This window comes from Lichenostomus cassidix, unplaced genomic scaffold (assembly GCF_008360975.1).
Source record: "Lichenostomus cassidix isolate B80296 unplaced genomic scaffold, HeHo_3.0 HiC_scaffold_43, whole genome shotgun sequence".
NCBI lineage: Eukaryota > Metazoa > Chordata > Aves > Passeriformes > Meliphagidae > Lichenostomus > Lichenostomus cassidix.
The window spans coordinates 2,923,128-2,936,181 of NW_028147635.1; the positions used below are offsets into that span (position 1 = coordinate 2,923,128).

General features: G+C 54.6%; 1 protein-coding gene across 1 annotated transcript in view; it reads left to right on the forward strand.

Annotated features, from left to right (window-relative positions):
* Positions 1-13,054, forward strand: part of LOC146421167 (uncharacterized) — a 230,781-nt gene that overhangs the window by 183,922 nt on the left and 33,805 nt on the right. Inside the window, 1 exon segment of the mRNA XM_085047706.1 lies at positions 7,812-8,331. Within this exon segment, the coding sequence (XP_084903832.1) occupies positions 7,812-8,331 (520 nt within the window).

Sequence of the window (13,054 nt, forward strand, 5' to 3'; positions counted from 1 at the left end):
TTGGTGATATCTCTCCTTCAGTATATACACCTGTGCTAAAAGGGGTAGTCAAATACTGCAGACTGAACATAGTCTCATAGGGGGAAACTCTCAAGTCAGCCCGTGGTCTGGCTCTAATCCTTAACAGGGCTAGTGGAATGCATTTTAACCAATTCATTTGTGTCTCTTCCATTAATTTTGTTATGGTGTTCTTAAGTGTTTGATTCATCTGCTCAACTTTCCCTGAGCTCTGGGGATGCCATGGTGTATGAAGATGCCACTTTACCCCCAAAGGTTCCATTGTCTGGTGTAAAACCTTTGAGGTGAAATGAGGACCTGGGTCTGAGTCAATGGTATTGAGCACCTCATACCTAGGCATGCCATTCAGCATCAGAGACACCTTTGCCTTGCTTTGTCCCCACCTGCCATCACTGCCTGCAGTGTTCTGCTCTTACTGTAGCCTGGGGACACTTTCTCAGTAGTGTCTGGTAGTGGAACCCATTTAAACGACAAGGAACTTCAGTGTTTCCATCTCACTTTGAGTTTTTGAGAATTTTTTTCACACACTCCAAGGGACTGAGTCTGATGCAAATACCATCAAAGCCCCACGAGGGTCATTCCAGTCCCTGTGCTGTTGCTGTGCTGCTGAGCTGGGCTGGGCTCCTGGCACAGAGGAGCTCCTGGCAAGCGGCAGCGCTGCAGAGAGACAGCTCTGCCCAGGAGCAGCTCCTGTGCACAGCCCAGCAGGGCTGGGGCACTGCCAGGCCATCTCAGGGACACGAGCAGGCCACACCCAGAGCTCACAGGTGCTCAGCATTGGCAGGGGCTGTGCCATGGCCCAGAGGGGGCTGTGTCATAGCCATGGGCACCTGTGGGGCTGTGTCAGAGAGCCACAGAGCAGCTGTGATGTCAGAAAGGAGCTGTGTGACATCACAGAGTGGGTTGTGTGAGGTCATGGAGCAGCTATGGCATCATAGAGGGGACTGTGTGACATTACAGAGCAGGCTGTGAAATCACAGTGCAGTGATGTGCCATCACAGAGCTCACTGTGACATCAGAGAGTGTGTTGTGTGAGGGCACAGATTGGGCTATGACATCACAGAGTTGGTTATGCGAGGTCATGGAGCAGCTATGGCATCATAGAGGGGACTGTGTGACATCACAGAGCGGGCTGTGACATCACAGTGTGGCTGCATGACATCCCAGGTAGGCTGTGAGATCACAGATGGCTTTGTCATCACAGAGTGCATTGAGACATCACAGAGCTGGCTGTGACATCATAGACTGGGCTGTGAAACCACAGGTTGGTTGTGTGACATCACAGAGCAGGCTGTGACACAGAGTGGGCTGTGACATCACAAAGAGGGCTGTGCAGTTGCAAAGAAGACTCTGCCATCATGGAGGGTGGCTCTGTCTGACATCAGAGGGCAGGATGTGACATCAAAATTTGGCTTTGTGACATCATGGAGCAGGCTGTGTGATGTCATAGAGAAGGCTGTGAAATCACAGACTGGGTTTTGACATCACAGGGTGGCTGTGTGACATCAGTGGGTAGCTGTATGACATCACTGGAGAGGTCACTCTGCCCCAGCCCCCCTCACAGTTCCCCCAGACAAGTCCAACACTGCTCATGCACAGCAGGGTCCCCTGTCCCCCCCAGGTCCCCCCTGCCCCCCAGTGCCACAGCTTCCCCCAGAGGATGTTCCACGAGATCGACCCCCAGAGCCTGACACGGGGACAGGGGGGACAGGGCCCTGGGGGATGGGACAGGGGGACAGGGACCCCCCAGCAGTGTCCCCATGTCCCCCAGGGCAAGAGCCTGGCCCAGGGCTCCTTCACCCTCTTACGAACGAGGGCTTGAGAGCACTTAAAAAATCCCCAGCAAGGGATCAGCAAAAACCAGATTTCATATTAAACGACAGCACAACAAAGTTCCTTGGCAAGAGTCACTCTGCTCCTGACTGGACAGTTCAGGCACAGCAGGGAAAAAGCAACAACAAAAGCAAGGAAATCCAGTCAATCAAACCAGAAATGAATTGAGAACTGGCACTCTGTGTGTGTGTGTTTGTGTTTAGGTGCATCTGACTAAAAGACAGTGAGGAAAAAGATAAAAAGAATATCGCGTAAAAGATTAACAGCCCTCAGACTTGAGAGAGCTTAACTTATACCTTAACCTTAACTCATATCTTAAAAATAATAACTTGGCAAAAGAACAACACTTAACTGTATCTAACCTAACTTATAACCGATGACCTAACAATTTAACAGAGGAATAGTATTTCACTTAGCATATACCTTATATTAAACTTGGAATTACAGTAATGCATTTCACAAAGCACTGTCACAGCAAACTCTAACATGTTCAACTTCAAGTTATCCAGATTTTGAGAAGAGAATGTCAGGAGAAGAGAGAGAGGAAGAGAGAGGGAGAGAGAGATCCACAGTCCCAGCCTTGGATCCAGCTCCATCTCAGCTGCTGTGAGCTCCGGAGCTGTGGGACGTGTCAGTGTCACACCTGTGTCACAGCCTTTACCTGCTCTGCTCCCTCTCACAGGTGGGGTTTTTGGGGTGCCAGAGGCTTGGCAGCCACTTTGGGGCTGGACCAGAGGCTGCAGTGGCTGGGGTGGGGCAGTGACCAAATACCCCCCAAACCCAAGCAAGTCACAGTATGAGGAGGAGAACTAAAACAAACCCTAACAAAACCACCTTGCACACCCCTCCCTCCTTCCCAGGCTCCCAGCCTCCACCTGCAGTTCCTCCTCTGCTCTCTCTGCAATTGGAAATTTGCCACCAGCCACAAACTTTGCTTTTGCCTTATCCTGGGATCTCTTTCCAGCGAGGAAGAACTTTCTCCAGCAGACATTTAGAGTGCAGCAGCCTTTGAGGCTCAGGGTGTTTCCCCTGCAGCTCCTTGTAGGTCTCCTCTTCCTGTGCTGGGTCTCTTGCACCACAGAACTCTGCCAGCTGCAGATTTGCAAACATCAGGTCAAGGTCTGGATGTTCCTGAACAATTTGCTCGAGGTCCTTGGGGGCTGCATCCAATGCATTCTTCTTGTCTTCCCCCTTTGCATGGAGCCAGTGGATCTGCTGGCCCCTGGCCAGGGCCTGGCAGAGCAGGTGGAACCTGGGTCCTGCTGCAGGAGCTGGGGGAGCTCCAGGAATCGCTCTGGCCACTGGGGCAGCCACAACACAAGCCGTTGCCAGCCAGGAGCCGAGGGCTCCGTGTGGCTCTGCAGGACCTTGTCCCTGGGCCTCGTCTGGATCAGCGTGGGCAGCTGGGCTGCACTTGGCTTCCTTTGTGTCCCTGCTTCCCCTGGGACAGCAGCTGCCCAGCGCCGAGGGGACAGCAATGGCACCGGGGCAGTTTGGGGTGAGGTTCAGTGTCTGTGCCTGACAGAAATCCCAAATCCTTCCCGAAGGAGCAGCGAGTGCTGACAGAGCACAGGATGCTCTGCTGAGCACGGGATGGACCCAGGGTGGACAGCTCCGGACTGGTGCTGCCAGTGCCGCGCGGGGCGGGGCCGCTTTGGGGACCCCCAGGGCAGAGCGCTTTGGGCTGCTTTGGGGCTCTGGGCACCTGCAAAACCGGCGCTGGGCACGGCAAGAGCGTGTGGGGGCAGCTGGGGCCCTACTGGTGGCACTGGTGGCGCTGGGAGTCCCCCCGGCTGCGGGCACGGAGCTCTGGGGTGAGCGGGAAGGGAGGGAGAGAGGTGGTGGGAAAAACGAGAAGAGGGGAGTAAATGTGGGTAGAAGCCCCCCAAACCAGCCCACTGTCCCACTTCCATCCCCGCTCGTCCCATGGGCTGTGGGGGCTTCGGAGAATGGGGGAGGAGCAGGAGGAGGGAGGTAAGAGAGGGAAGGAGGAGGAGCGGGAGAAGGGATTGGGGGAAGGAGGAGAAGGAGGTGGGATTAGGGCGGAGAAGGAGGAGGAGAGACAGAGGGGGAGGAGCGGGAGGAAGACGAGGGAAAAAGGACAGAGGAGGATCGGGCCGGAGCCACGCGGTCTGGGATTCCCTGAATTCGCAGCCCCCCTGGACCATCGCCGCCCCCATCCCGCAGGTGAGCAGGGAGGGGGAGCTCGCCCCAAATATCCGGGGGGTCCCTGGGTTTGGGGTTTCTCGGGGGGTTGTTTGGAGTTTTCGGGACTCCAGAGGTGAGCCACAAATGCCCCTTGTGGGGACATGGGGGGTTCCCCGGGAGGTGTTTTTGGGGGTCCCGGTGGCGGTGCCGGCAGAGCCCCGATGGGGGGCGGGGGGATGCGGGTCTCCCCGCGGTGGGGGTTGGGCTCTGCCCGGGCCCTCCAAGCTCTGCCCGGGGCCACGTGGTGACCGCGCCGGACCGGGGCGGGATTGGGGACACACCGGTTTTGGGGACCTGCGGGAGCCGCGGCTTCTCTTCAGAACCCCAGGGAGAGGAGACCCCCAGGAGCCCGGAGAGGGGAGTCTGCGAGGGGGAATGCCTGGGATTGCTGGGACACCCGGCAGGGGAATCTGGGGGCTGGAGGGGCGGGATGGCCAGGAAAGGGGTTCAGAACTCCCGGGTCCTGCAAGTGGCTTCTCCCAGTATGAGTCCAGTTGCCCCCCTGCCCCGAGTGGTTCCATTTTCCTCATCACTCCCAGTATGGTCCCAGCCACCACCTGCATGGTCTCACACACACTCCCAGTATATCCCAGTTGCCATGTGCATTCTTATAGTCACTCCCAGGCACTCCCAGTTACCTCAGCATGGTTCAGTTGTCCCTAGGATTATCCCAGTCACTGCCAGTACATCCCAGTTGTCAGCAGCATGCACCTTGTCATTCCCAGTTGCTCCCAGTGTATCCCCAACTGGCTCCCAGCCTGGGCCTAGTAGCTCTCTGTAAACCCCAGTCAGGGTCCACTGACACCCACTATAATCCCAGTGTGATCCCAATCCCTCCCAGTATGATGGCAGTGGCCCCCAGTGGGATCCCAGTTGCTCCTTGTCAATTCCATCATGATCCCAGTAGCCTCCAGTGTGATCCCCATGTCTCCTTGTCTCTCCCAGTATATCCCAGTTGCCCCCAGCATGCTTGCAGTCATTCCCACTTCCTCCCAGTTACCTTCAGCATGATTCCAGTTGCCCATAGCCACTCCCAGTAAATCCCAGTAAGATTCCAGTCATCTGAGTGTGATCCCAGTGTCCCCCAGCATGAGGCCAGCTGCTTCCACTCTGATCCCAGTATGATCCCAGTTGCCCCAGCATAGTTCCATTTGTTCCCAGTTTCTCCCAGTATAATCCCAGTGGCCCCTGGTATAGTTCAAGTCCCTCTCAGCAGGTTCCCAGTCATGCCCACTGTGGTCCCAGACACTCTCACTTGCTCCCAGTTGTCCCCAGCATGGTCCCAACTGTTCCCAGTGTGATTCCAGCCAGCCCAGTTTGGTTACAGACACTCCCAGTATAATTCCAATTGCCCTCAGCATGCTCATAGTCATTCCCAGGCACTCCCAGCTGCCCCAGTAAGGTTCTAGTTCCCTCACAATGATCCCAGTTACTTCCAGTTGCCTCCAGCATGGTCCCAGTTTCAGTGAGTGTCCCAAAGTGTTGTCCCAGTTTCTCCCAGCATGATGCCAGTTGCCCCAGTTGTGGTCTCAGTCTCCCTCAGCATGGTTCCAGTAGCTCCCAGTTGATGCCAGTTGCTCTCAATGTGTCCCCAGTTTCCTCCCAAATGGGCTCAGTAACCCCAGTCAGGTTATGCAAATGCTCCTCAGGGACACATTGGGGGGTCCCTGGGAGGTGTTTTTGGGGGGTCCTGATAGCGGTGCTGGCAGAGGCCCCGGCAGGGGGTGGGGTGATGGGGGACACTGGTTTTGGGGTCCCCTGGGTGAGCCATGGGAAGGGACAACTTAGAGGGGTGATAGCAGAGCTGGGGAACCCCTGGCAGCCTGGAGGGGGGACCACTGGGACCCTAAAATGGTGTTATGGTCCAGTAATGAGGGTTCTTTGGAAATACCTGTGCCCGAATTAAGGTGCAAACGAGACCATAAGCCAGTCAATAGTATGAGTTTTATTTGATCATAAATAAGAGAGAGAGAGTGAAGAAGAGAGAAAAGAGAAGTAGGAAGAGAGGTGGGGGAGACAGAAAGAGGGTGACAGAGACAGAATAAAGAAAATATCACCATCCGTGGATCCCAACAATGTTGCATTGATCCTCTCCAGCTGCTCTTCTCGGTGGTGATGGTCCCCTGAAAGCACAGAATGCCATGGGTTAATATGGACTCAGGCCAGGTGGCAATGTCCAGGCTTGTCCCCCCGGGGCAGGGGGCAGTCTCTAGCAGCAGACTCTGCTTGCATCACCTGCACTCCTGTGGTGCAAGGCCTAGCATTTGGGGGTCTTTGATGGATTGTGACTCCCCCTCAGCTGCCTCTCACATGAAAGTCCCGTGGATGTGGCTTGTGGGGTTGGGGGTTCCACAGCTGGACAGTTTGTGTAACAGAGGATGTGTGTTTATTGCCTCTGACCAGAGGTTACACCATGCACCCCCAACCTCCTCCACCTCGGCTGGAGGTGAGCTGTGCTCACAGAAACCTGGCTTCTGTGAGCTGTGCTCTGCCCTCACTCCAAACTCAGCCAGGGATGATTCTCAGAGCAGCTGGTGGCTTTGGCCTTTGTGGATGCATTCCTTTCCCTCAGCCTGAGATGACTGAACAATAGGTTTCCCTTTATCTAATCTCAGCAGTTTGACTTTCAGTCCAAAGTCCCAGTCAGGTATCTTCAGGGAGGCTTCTTTGATTGTAGCTTCTTTATACAGTTTTTGTTCTAATGAGCAAAACTTTATATCAGTGTTTGAGGCATGAACTATTTCAGTCTCTGACAAATGGGGACTCCCAGAGGGGACCACCAAGAGCCCTGGCAGCCTGGAGAGAGAGACAGGAGAGAGAATCCCTGGGACCCCCAAAACCCCAGGCTTCCCTAAGCAGGACTGCAGTGAGAGGAGACCCCCAGAATGGGGAATTTGGCAAGGGGGAACCCCTGGGATTCCTGGGACCCCCGGCAGTCTGGGGAGAGTGGGGATGCCGGAGAGTGAGGACCCCCAGTATACATGGGACCCCTGCAACCCAGACAGCGGGGAGGCCCAGAACCCCAAAGTGGACAGACCAGAGACAGGGAACTGCTAGGAGTGTTTTTTGGTGCTGAATTGTTGTGATCTGGAGGGTTTTATGGACCTCAGATGCCTAATGACTTCTAGAGATGCAATCGGAAAGGGTGACCTTCAAAGACAATGCATAATAAGTAACCCCTTGTTTTCCCCTAAACCAGGATTTCCCATTCCCAGACCTTGGCTGGATGGAGGAGAAGGCTGTGAGGAAGAGGAAGATGCCCAGGGACAGCCAGGCAGGTGAGGAGGAAGTCACTGCCCCTTTCCTGCTCTCTTCTCCTCCATCTCCCAGCCCAGCATCATCCCTGGCTGCAGGACAACCCTGCTGCTGACTCTGTTCTGCTGGGGATGGATTGGGGGGATCTCCTTCCCCTTCCCTCTGGCGCAGAGGCAAATCCCAAATCCTCTGCTTGTCCTTTCTGCCCCAGGCAATGAGCTGAAGGCAGAGACCAGGGAGGAGAAATCATTGCAGCAGAACCTCATGCAAGAGGCCATTTTGAGCAGCTCCATGACCCAGGAATCCAACTGGGAAGAAAAGCCCCAGAGATGCTGCACAAGGAGGGGCTGCAAACCCAGCCCAGGGTGCTCTGAAGAGCAAAGACCCACCCTGTGCCAGGAAGTTGGCAAGAGCTTCAGCTGGAGTTCAGTGCTGGAGATTCCTGAGAAGCTTCATGAGACCGAGAAGCCCTACGAGTGTGGGGAATGTGGGAAGAGCTTCAGAAAGATCTCCCAGCTTATGGTCCACCATCGGATCCACACCGGGGAGAAGCCCTATGAGTGTGGGGAATGTGGGAAGAGCTTCAGCCAGAGCTCTGACCTGATCCGTCACAAGATGATCCACACAGGGGAGAGGCCCTATGAGTGTTCCGAGTGTGGGAAGAGGTTTCACACCAGCTCAGATCTCCTCAAGCACCAGCAGATTCACACACAGGAGAGGCCCTTCCGCTGCCCTGACTGCAGGAAAGGCTTCAAGCGCAACTCCACCCTCATCAGTCACTGGCGCATCCACACTGGAGAGAGACCCTATGAGTGTGGGGAATGTGGGAAGAGCGTCAGCCACAGCTCCAGCCTGATTTGCCACCAGAGGATCCATACAGGGGAGAGACCCTATGAGTGTCCCGAGTGTGGCAAAGGCTTCTCCAGGAGCTCTAACTTGACCAAACACCAACAGACGCACTGGTAAGGGAAGCCCTGCGAGTGCCCCGAGTGTGGGAAGAGCTTCGTGCACTGCTCCGTATTCATCCCCCATTGGAGGACCCAAATTGGGAAGAGCCCTGGTGACCCACACTCCCAGTGACCCAGTGTTGTGGTTTGACCCTTCCTAAATGCCAGGCACCTACGAAATCTGCTTTCTCTTCTCTCCCCTGCTGCAGCTGTGCAGAGGGCAGGGAAAAAAAAACCCCTAACACACACACACACACACACACACACAGGGCTCATGAGTCGAGATAATGAAGCGGGCAGGATGCACTGAAGGGTAAAACAGGCTGAGAACGTAAAGTTGCAAAGTGATTTATTGGTACATAACCCTAAACAGAGTCAGAGGAGGCAAATGAGAACTAAAAATAAGCTCTTAATACACTGTTTCTCTGCTCACCCCCCTCCCTCTTTCCCACCAATAGCACAGGGGGTTGTGGCAGGCAGGATATGGGTTTTTTTGGTCAGTCCATGACCAAAATTTCTTCTGCTGTTCAGGGAGAGGAGTCTTCTACTTAGCCATGGGTCCCTCCCACTGGAGACAGTCCTCTGCAAACTTCTTTGCCATGGGTCCAACCTCTCGAGCAGCAGCCACGGGAATCTGCTGCCCCATGAGTTCTTGTCCACAGGGTTCAGACCTCTGAGCCCAGGCCATGCTGTTTCCACCCCAAGGAACAAGGCCTTTCCCTGCACTGGGACTCCCACTGGATCACAGCTTCCTCCAGGTATCCACCTGCTCCTCTAGCGTGAGCACCTCCCCACGGGCTGTGGGTGGATCTCTGCACCCCTCGTGGACCCCATGGGCTGCAGGGGGACAACCTGCTTCACCATGGTCCTCACCACGGCCAGCAGAGGATTTTCAGCTCCAGTGCCTGGAGCACCTCCTCCCCCACCTTCTCCACTGACCTTGGTGTCTCCATGCTGTTTTCCCTCACATATTCTCACCTCCTCCTCATCCTCTGTCTAAAAAGAAGTGCTTGCTCACATTGTTTTGATTTCTTCTTAAACATGATATCCCAGAGGTGTAACACACATCTCTAATTGGCCCAGACTTGGCCAGCAGCATGTCCATCATCTTCAGAGCCATCAGAGATTGGCTCTGCTGGACATGGTGAAAACTTCTAGAACATTCATGCAGGACACACAGGAGCCATTTTTGTGCTCCTCCCCACCCACTAGCAAAATCTGGGCTAAGCAAAACCAACTCATGAACACAGGGGTGAGTTTTCTCCCAACCCTTCAGCCACTTCTTCAGGCCTACCACAACAGCTTTTGAAGGGTCTAAGTTTCCCCTAGATGCTAAAGATAGCTTGCTGATGTTCTGGGCTAAGCAAAACTAACATACTCAGGTTGGGAAGGCACCTGGCTGGTGGCTTCCATGTCCTCCTGATTCCCTGTGGCCACCTGGACAAACACAGGTGCAGGAACATCCATCAGGAGTCAGACTGACATCTGAAATTCATTGGGAAGAGCTGATTTATTAATGTTGCATCCTGAAAATTGTTACCTGCTGTGTAATTGTTTCTTCTGGTGGCATCAAGAAATGATGGATGATCTTGGAGGTCTTTTCCAACCTAAATAATTTCCTTTATCACCTTGTCAGAACAACCAAAGCTGAGGTAAAATAAAGAAATGAAAAAAAGAGATCCAAAGCTGCAAGAAGTTACTGTGGATTTGGGGGTGAGTTTAGGGTTGAGGCGAATATTCATGAGGATTTGGATGTTCTGGGGCTGCCCAGGCTGGGGGACAGGACAACAGTCTGATAGTTGTGCTGGCAGAATGTGTCCACCTGAGCCCATCTGTTGTTCAGGAATTCCGGTTATCTGTCCCAGTCCCTGGCCTGGGTCTCCCCATGTGGGGTGTGCCCCCCAAAGTGCCCAAATCACTGCTGAAGTGCCCGAGCTGCTCCCAGCTGTGGATGTTCCTGTCCACCAACCTCTCCTGGTCAGTGCCATGGGGGGTGGGAGAGGGTTTAGGGAATCCTGGGGGGATTGGGAGGGGCTTTTGTGGCTTTTGGGGGCATTTCTGGCGCTGAGAGAGAGTTTGGCGATGTCTGTGAGAGAGTTTGGCGATGTCTGTGAGAGAGTTTTGGGGTCCTGGCAGGGCTGTGTGACTTGGAGAGAATTTGGGTGGTCAACTGGGGGAGATGGAAAGGGTGTTTGGTGGGTTTTGGGCCCATTTATATTGCAGGGAGTGGTTTGGGGGTCCTGTCTGTGCGCTCTGGGGTGGTTTGAGGGGTCTGGGTATGGCTGTGGGGCTGGTAGAGAGTTTTAGGGCAGTTATGACCTCCCAGACCCCCAAAGCTGCCACCACATGCTGCCCCCCAAGATGCTGCTGGAGTTTGTGGGCTCCATGTTGGGGTTTATCCTCCTGGTACTGCAGGAGAAGGTGAGGGGGGTCCCCAGGGTTCTTGTGTGACCCCCAATCCCAGTGTCACCCCCTTTTCCCTCCCCACAGGGCTCCTGACCCAGCTCCTGCTCCCCCCAGGAGGGAATTTGGGGAGGGGGCAGAGGGGGTGCACAGCCCCTGCCAGGGGATGACCCTGAGCCAGTGCCCTTTGTTTTGCACCAACCTGGGCTTGGGGCTTCAGGAGGAAGAGGCCGATGGGAAGCAGATCCTGCAGGTGGGACAGTGCTTGGGGTCAGGGCAAGGTCCTGCCCTGCACACTTGGCTCAGGTGTGACACTGCCCCTGGAAGGGAGCGGGACATTCCCATCCCCACGGATCAGGGCTGTGAGCAGCACTTGGAGCACAGACATGGAAATACTGGGAGGAACTGGGAGCACACTGAGGGTGTGAATTATCCCCACCACCACCTTTCCAGGGCAGCCCTGGATCTGAGAAATGCTCGTTAGGCCTCAGCCTTGGCCAACAGCCCCTGGGCTCAGCTCCTCTGCAGCTGATCACAAACACTGTCTGCTCCCAGGCACTGCTGCTGTCCAACCAGCTCCTGCTTTCTTTAGGAGCAGCCTTGGGAACTGTTTTTCTCCCCTCAGTGGCACAACATCCCTGTTCTCACAGTGTCAGAGAAAGCTGTTGATGCAAAGTGCAGCCAGGATGGAACATTGCTGTGACTAAAGCCCATCTCTTGGGGCCCTATCAACAGGGCTCCAAAAGGAGCCCCTTGGAGCTCTCCTGGAGCAGTGAGCTCCCTCTGAGTGGGGCCTCTCCGAGCCGGGAACTCTCCCGTTTGCTGCACTCGGGGCATCCCCGAACAACGAGGGACCCTGGGCCCATCCCCCCACTCCTCCAGACTCAACCCTTCGCCTGCTGGGGAGATGCAAAAGCATCCGCAGTGAGCCTTTCCCTGCCCTCCAGGGCAATTTCTGACAGCTCCCTGGCACTGCCTCTTTCTGTCTGTGTGCACACACGTGTGCCTGTGCTCTGGAAATGGGGGAGAAATGCTGCTCTGGGAGGTGTTGAAGTGCCTTGGATATCTGAGTGAGTTAGGCCTGTAAGTGAGGTTCAGTCATAAGGTATGAGCTAAGTGAAATGCTGCTAGGGGTTGTTCTTTTGCTAAGTTAGTAAGTTTAAAGCAAAAGTTAATGTTAAGCTAGAAGTTAAGTTTTGTTAAGTTTAAGGCCTGTTAAGGTTTTAAGCCATATTCCTTTTATCCTTGCCCTAACTGTCCTTTTGTCGTGCACACACACACACACACACACAGGGACATTTCTCAGTTCATTTCTGGTTTGATTGACTGGATTTGCTTGCTTTTGTTGTTGCTTTTTTCCCTTGGTGTGCCTGAACTGTCCAGTCAGGAGCAGAGTGACTCTTGCCAAGGAACTTTGTTGTGCTGTCGTTTAATATGAAATCTGGTTTTTGCTGATCCCTTGCTGGGGATTTTTTAAGTGCTCTCAAGCCCTCGTTCGTAAGAGGGTGAAGGAGCCCTGGGCCAGGCTCTTGCCCTGGGGGACATGGGGACACTGCTGGGGGGTCCCTGTCCCCCTGTCCCATCCCCCAGGGCCCTGTCCCCCCTGTCCCCGTGTCAGGCTCTGGGGGTCGATCTCGTGGAACATCCTCTGGGGGAAGCTGTGGCACTGGGGGGCAGGGGGGACCTGGGGGGGACAGGGGACCCTGCTGTGCATGAGCAGTGTTGGACTTGTCTGGGGGAACTGTGAGGGGGGCTGGGGCAGAGTGACCTCTCCAGTGATGTCATACAGCTACCCACTGATGTCACACAGCCACCCTGTGATGTCAAAACCCAGTCTGTGATTTCACAGCCTTCTCTATGACATCACACAGCCTGCTCCATGATGTCACAAAGCCAAATTTTGATGTCACATCCTGCCCTCTGATGTCAGACAGAGCCACCCTCCATGATGGCAGAGTCTTCTTTGCAACTGCACAGCCCTCTTTGTGATGTCACAGCCCACTCTGTGTCACAGCCTGCTCTGTGATGTCACACAACCAACCTGTGGTTTCACAGCCCAGTCTATGATGTCACAGCCAGCTCTGTGATGTCTCAATGCACTCTGTGATGACAAAGCCATCTGTGATCTCACAGCCTACCTGGGATGTCATGCAGCCACACTGTGATGTCACAGCCCGCTCTGTGATGTCACACAGTCCCCTCTATGATGCCATAGCTGCTCCATGACCTCGCATAACCAACTCTGTGATGTCATAGCCCAATCTGTGCCCTCACACAACACACTCTCTGATGTCACAGTGAGCTCTGTGATGGCACATCACTGCACTGTGATTTCACAGCCTGCTCTGTAATGTCACACAGTCCCCTCTATGATGCCATAGCTGCTCCAT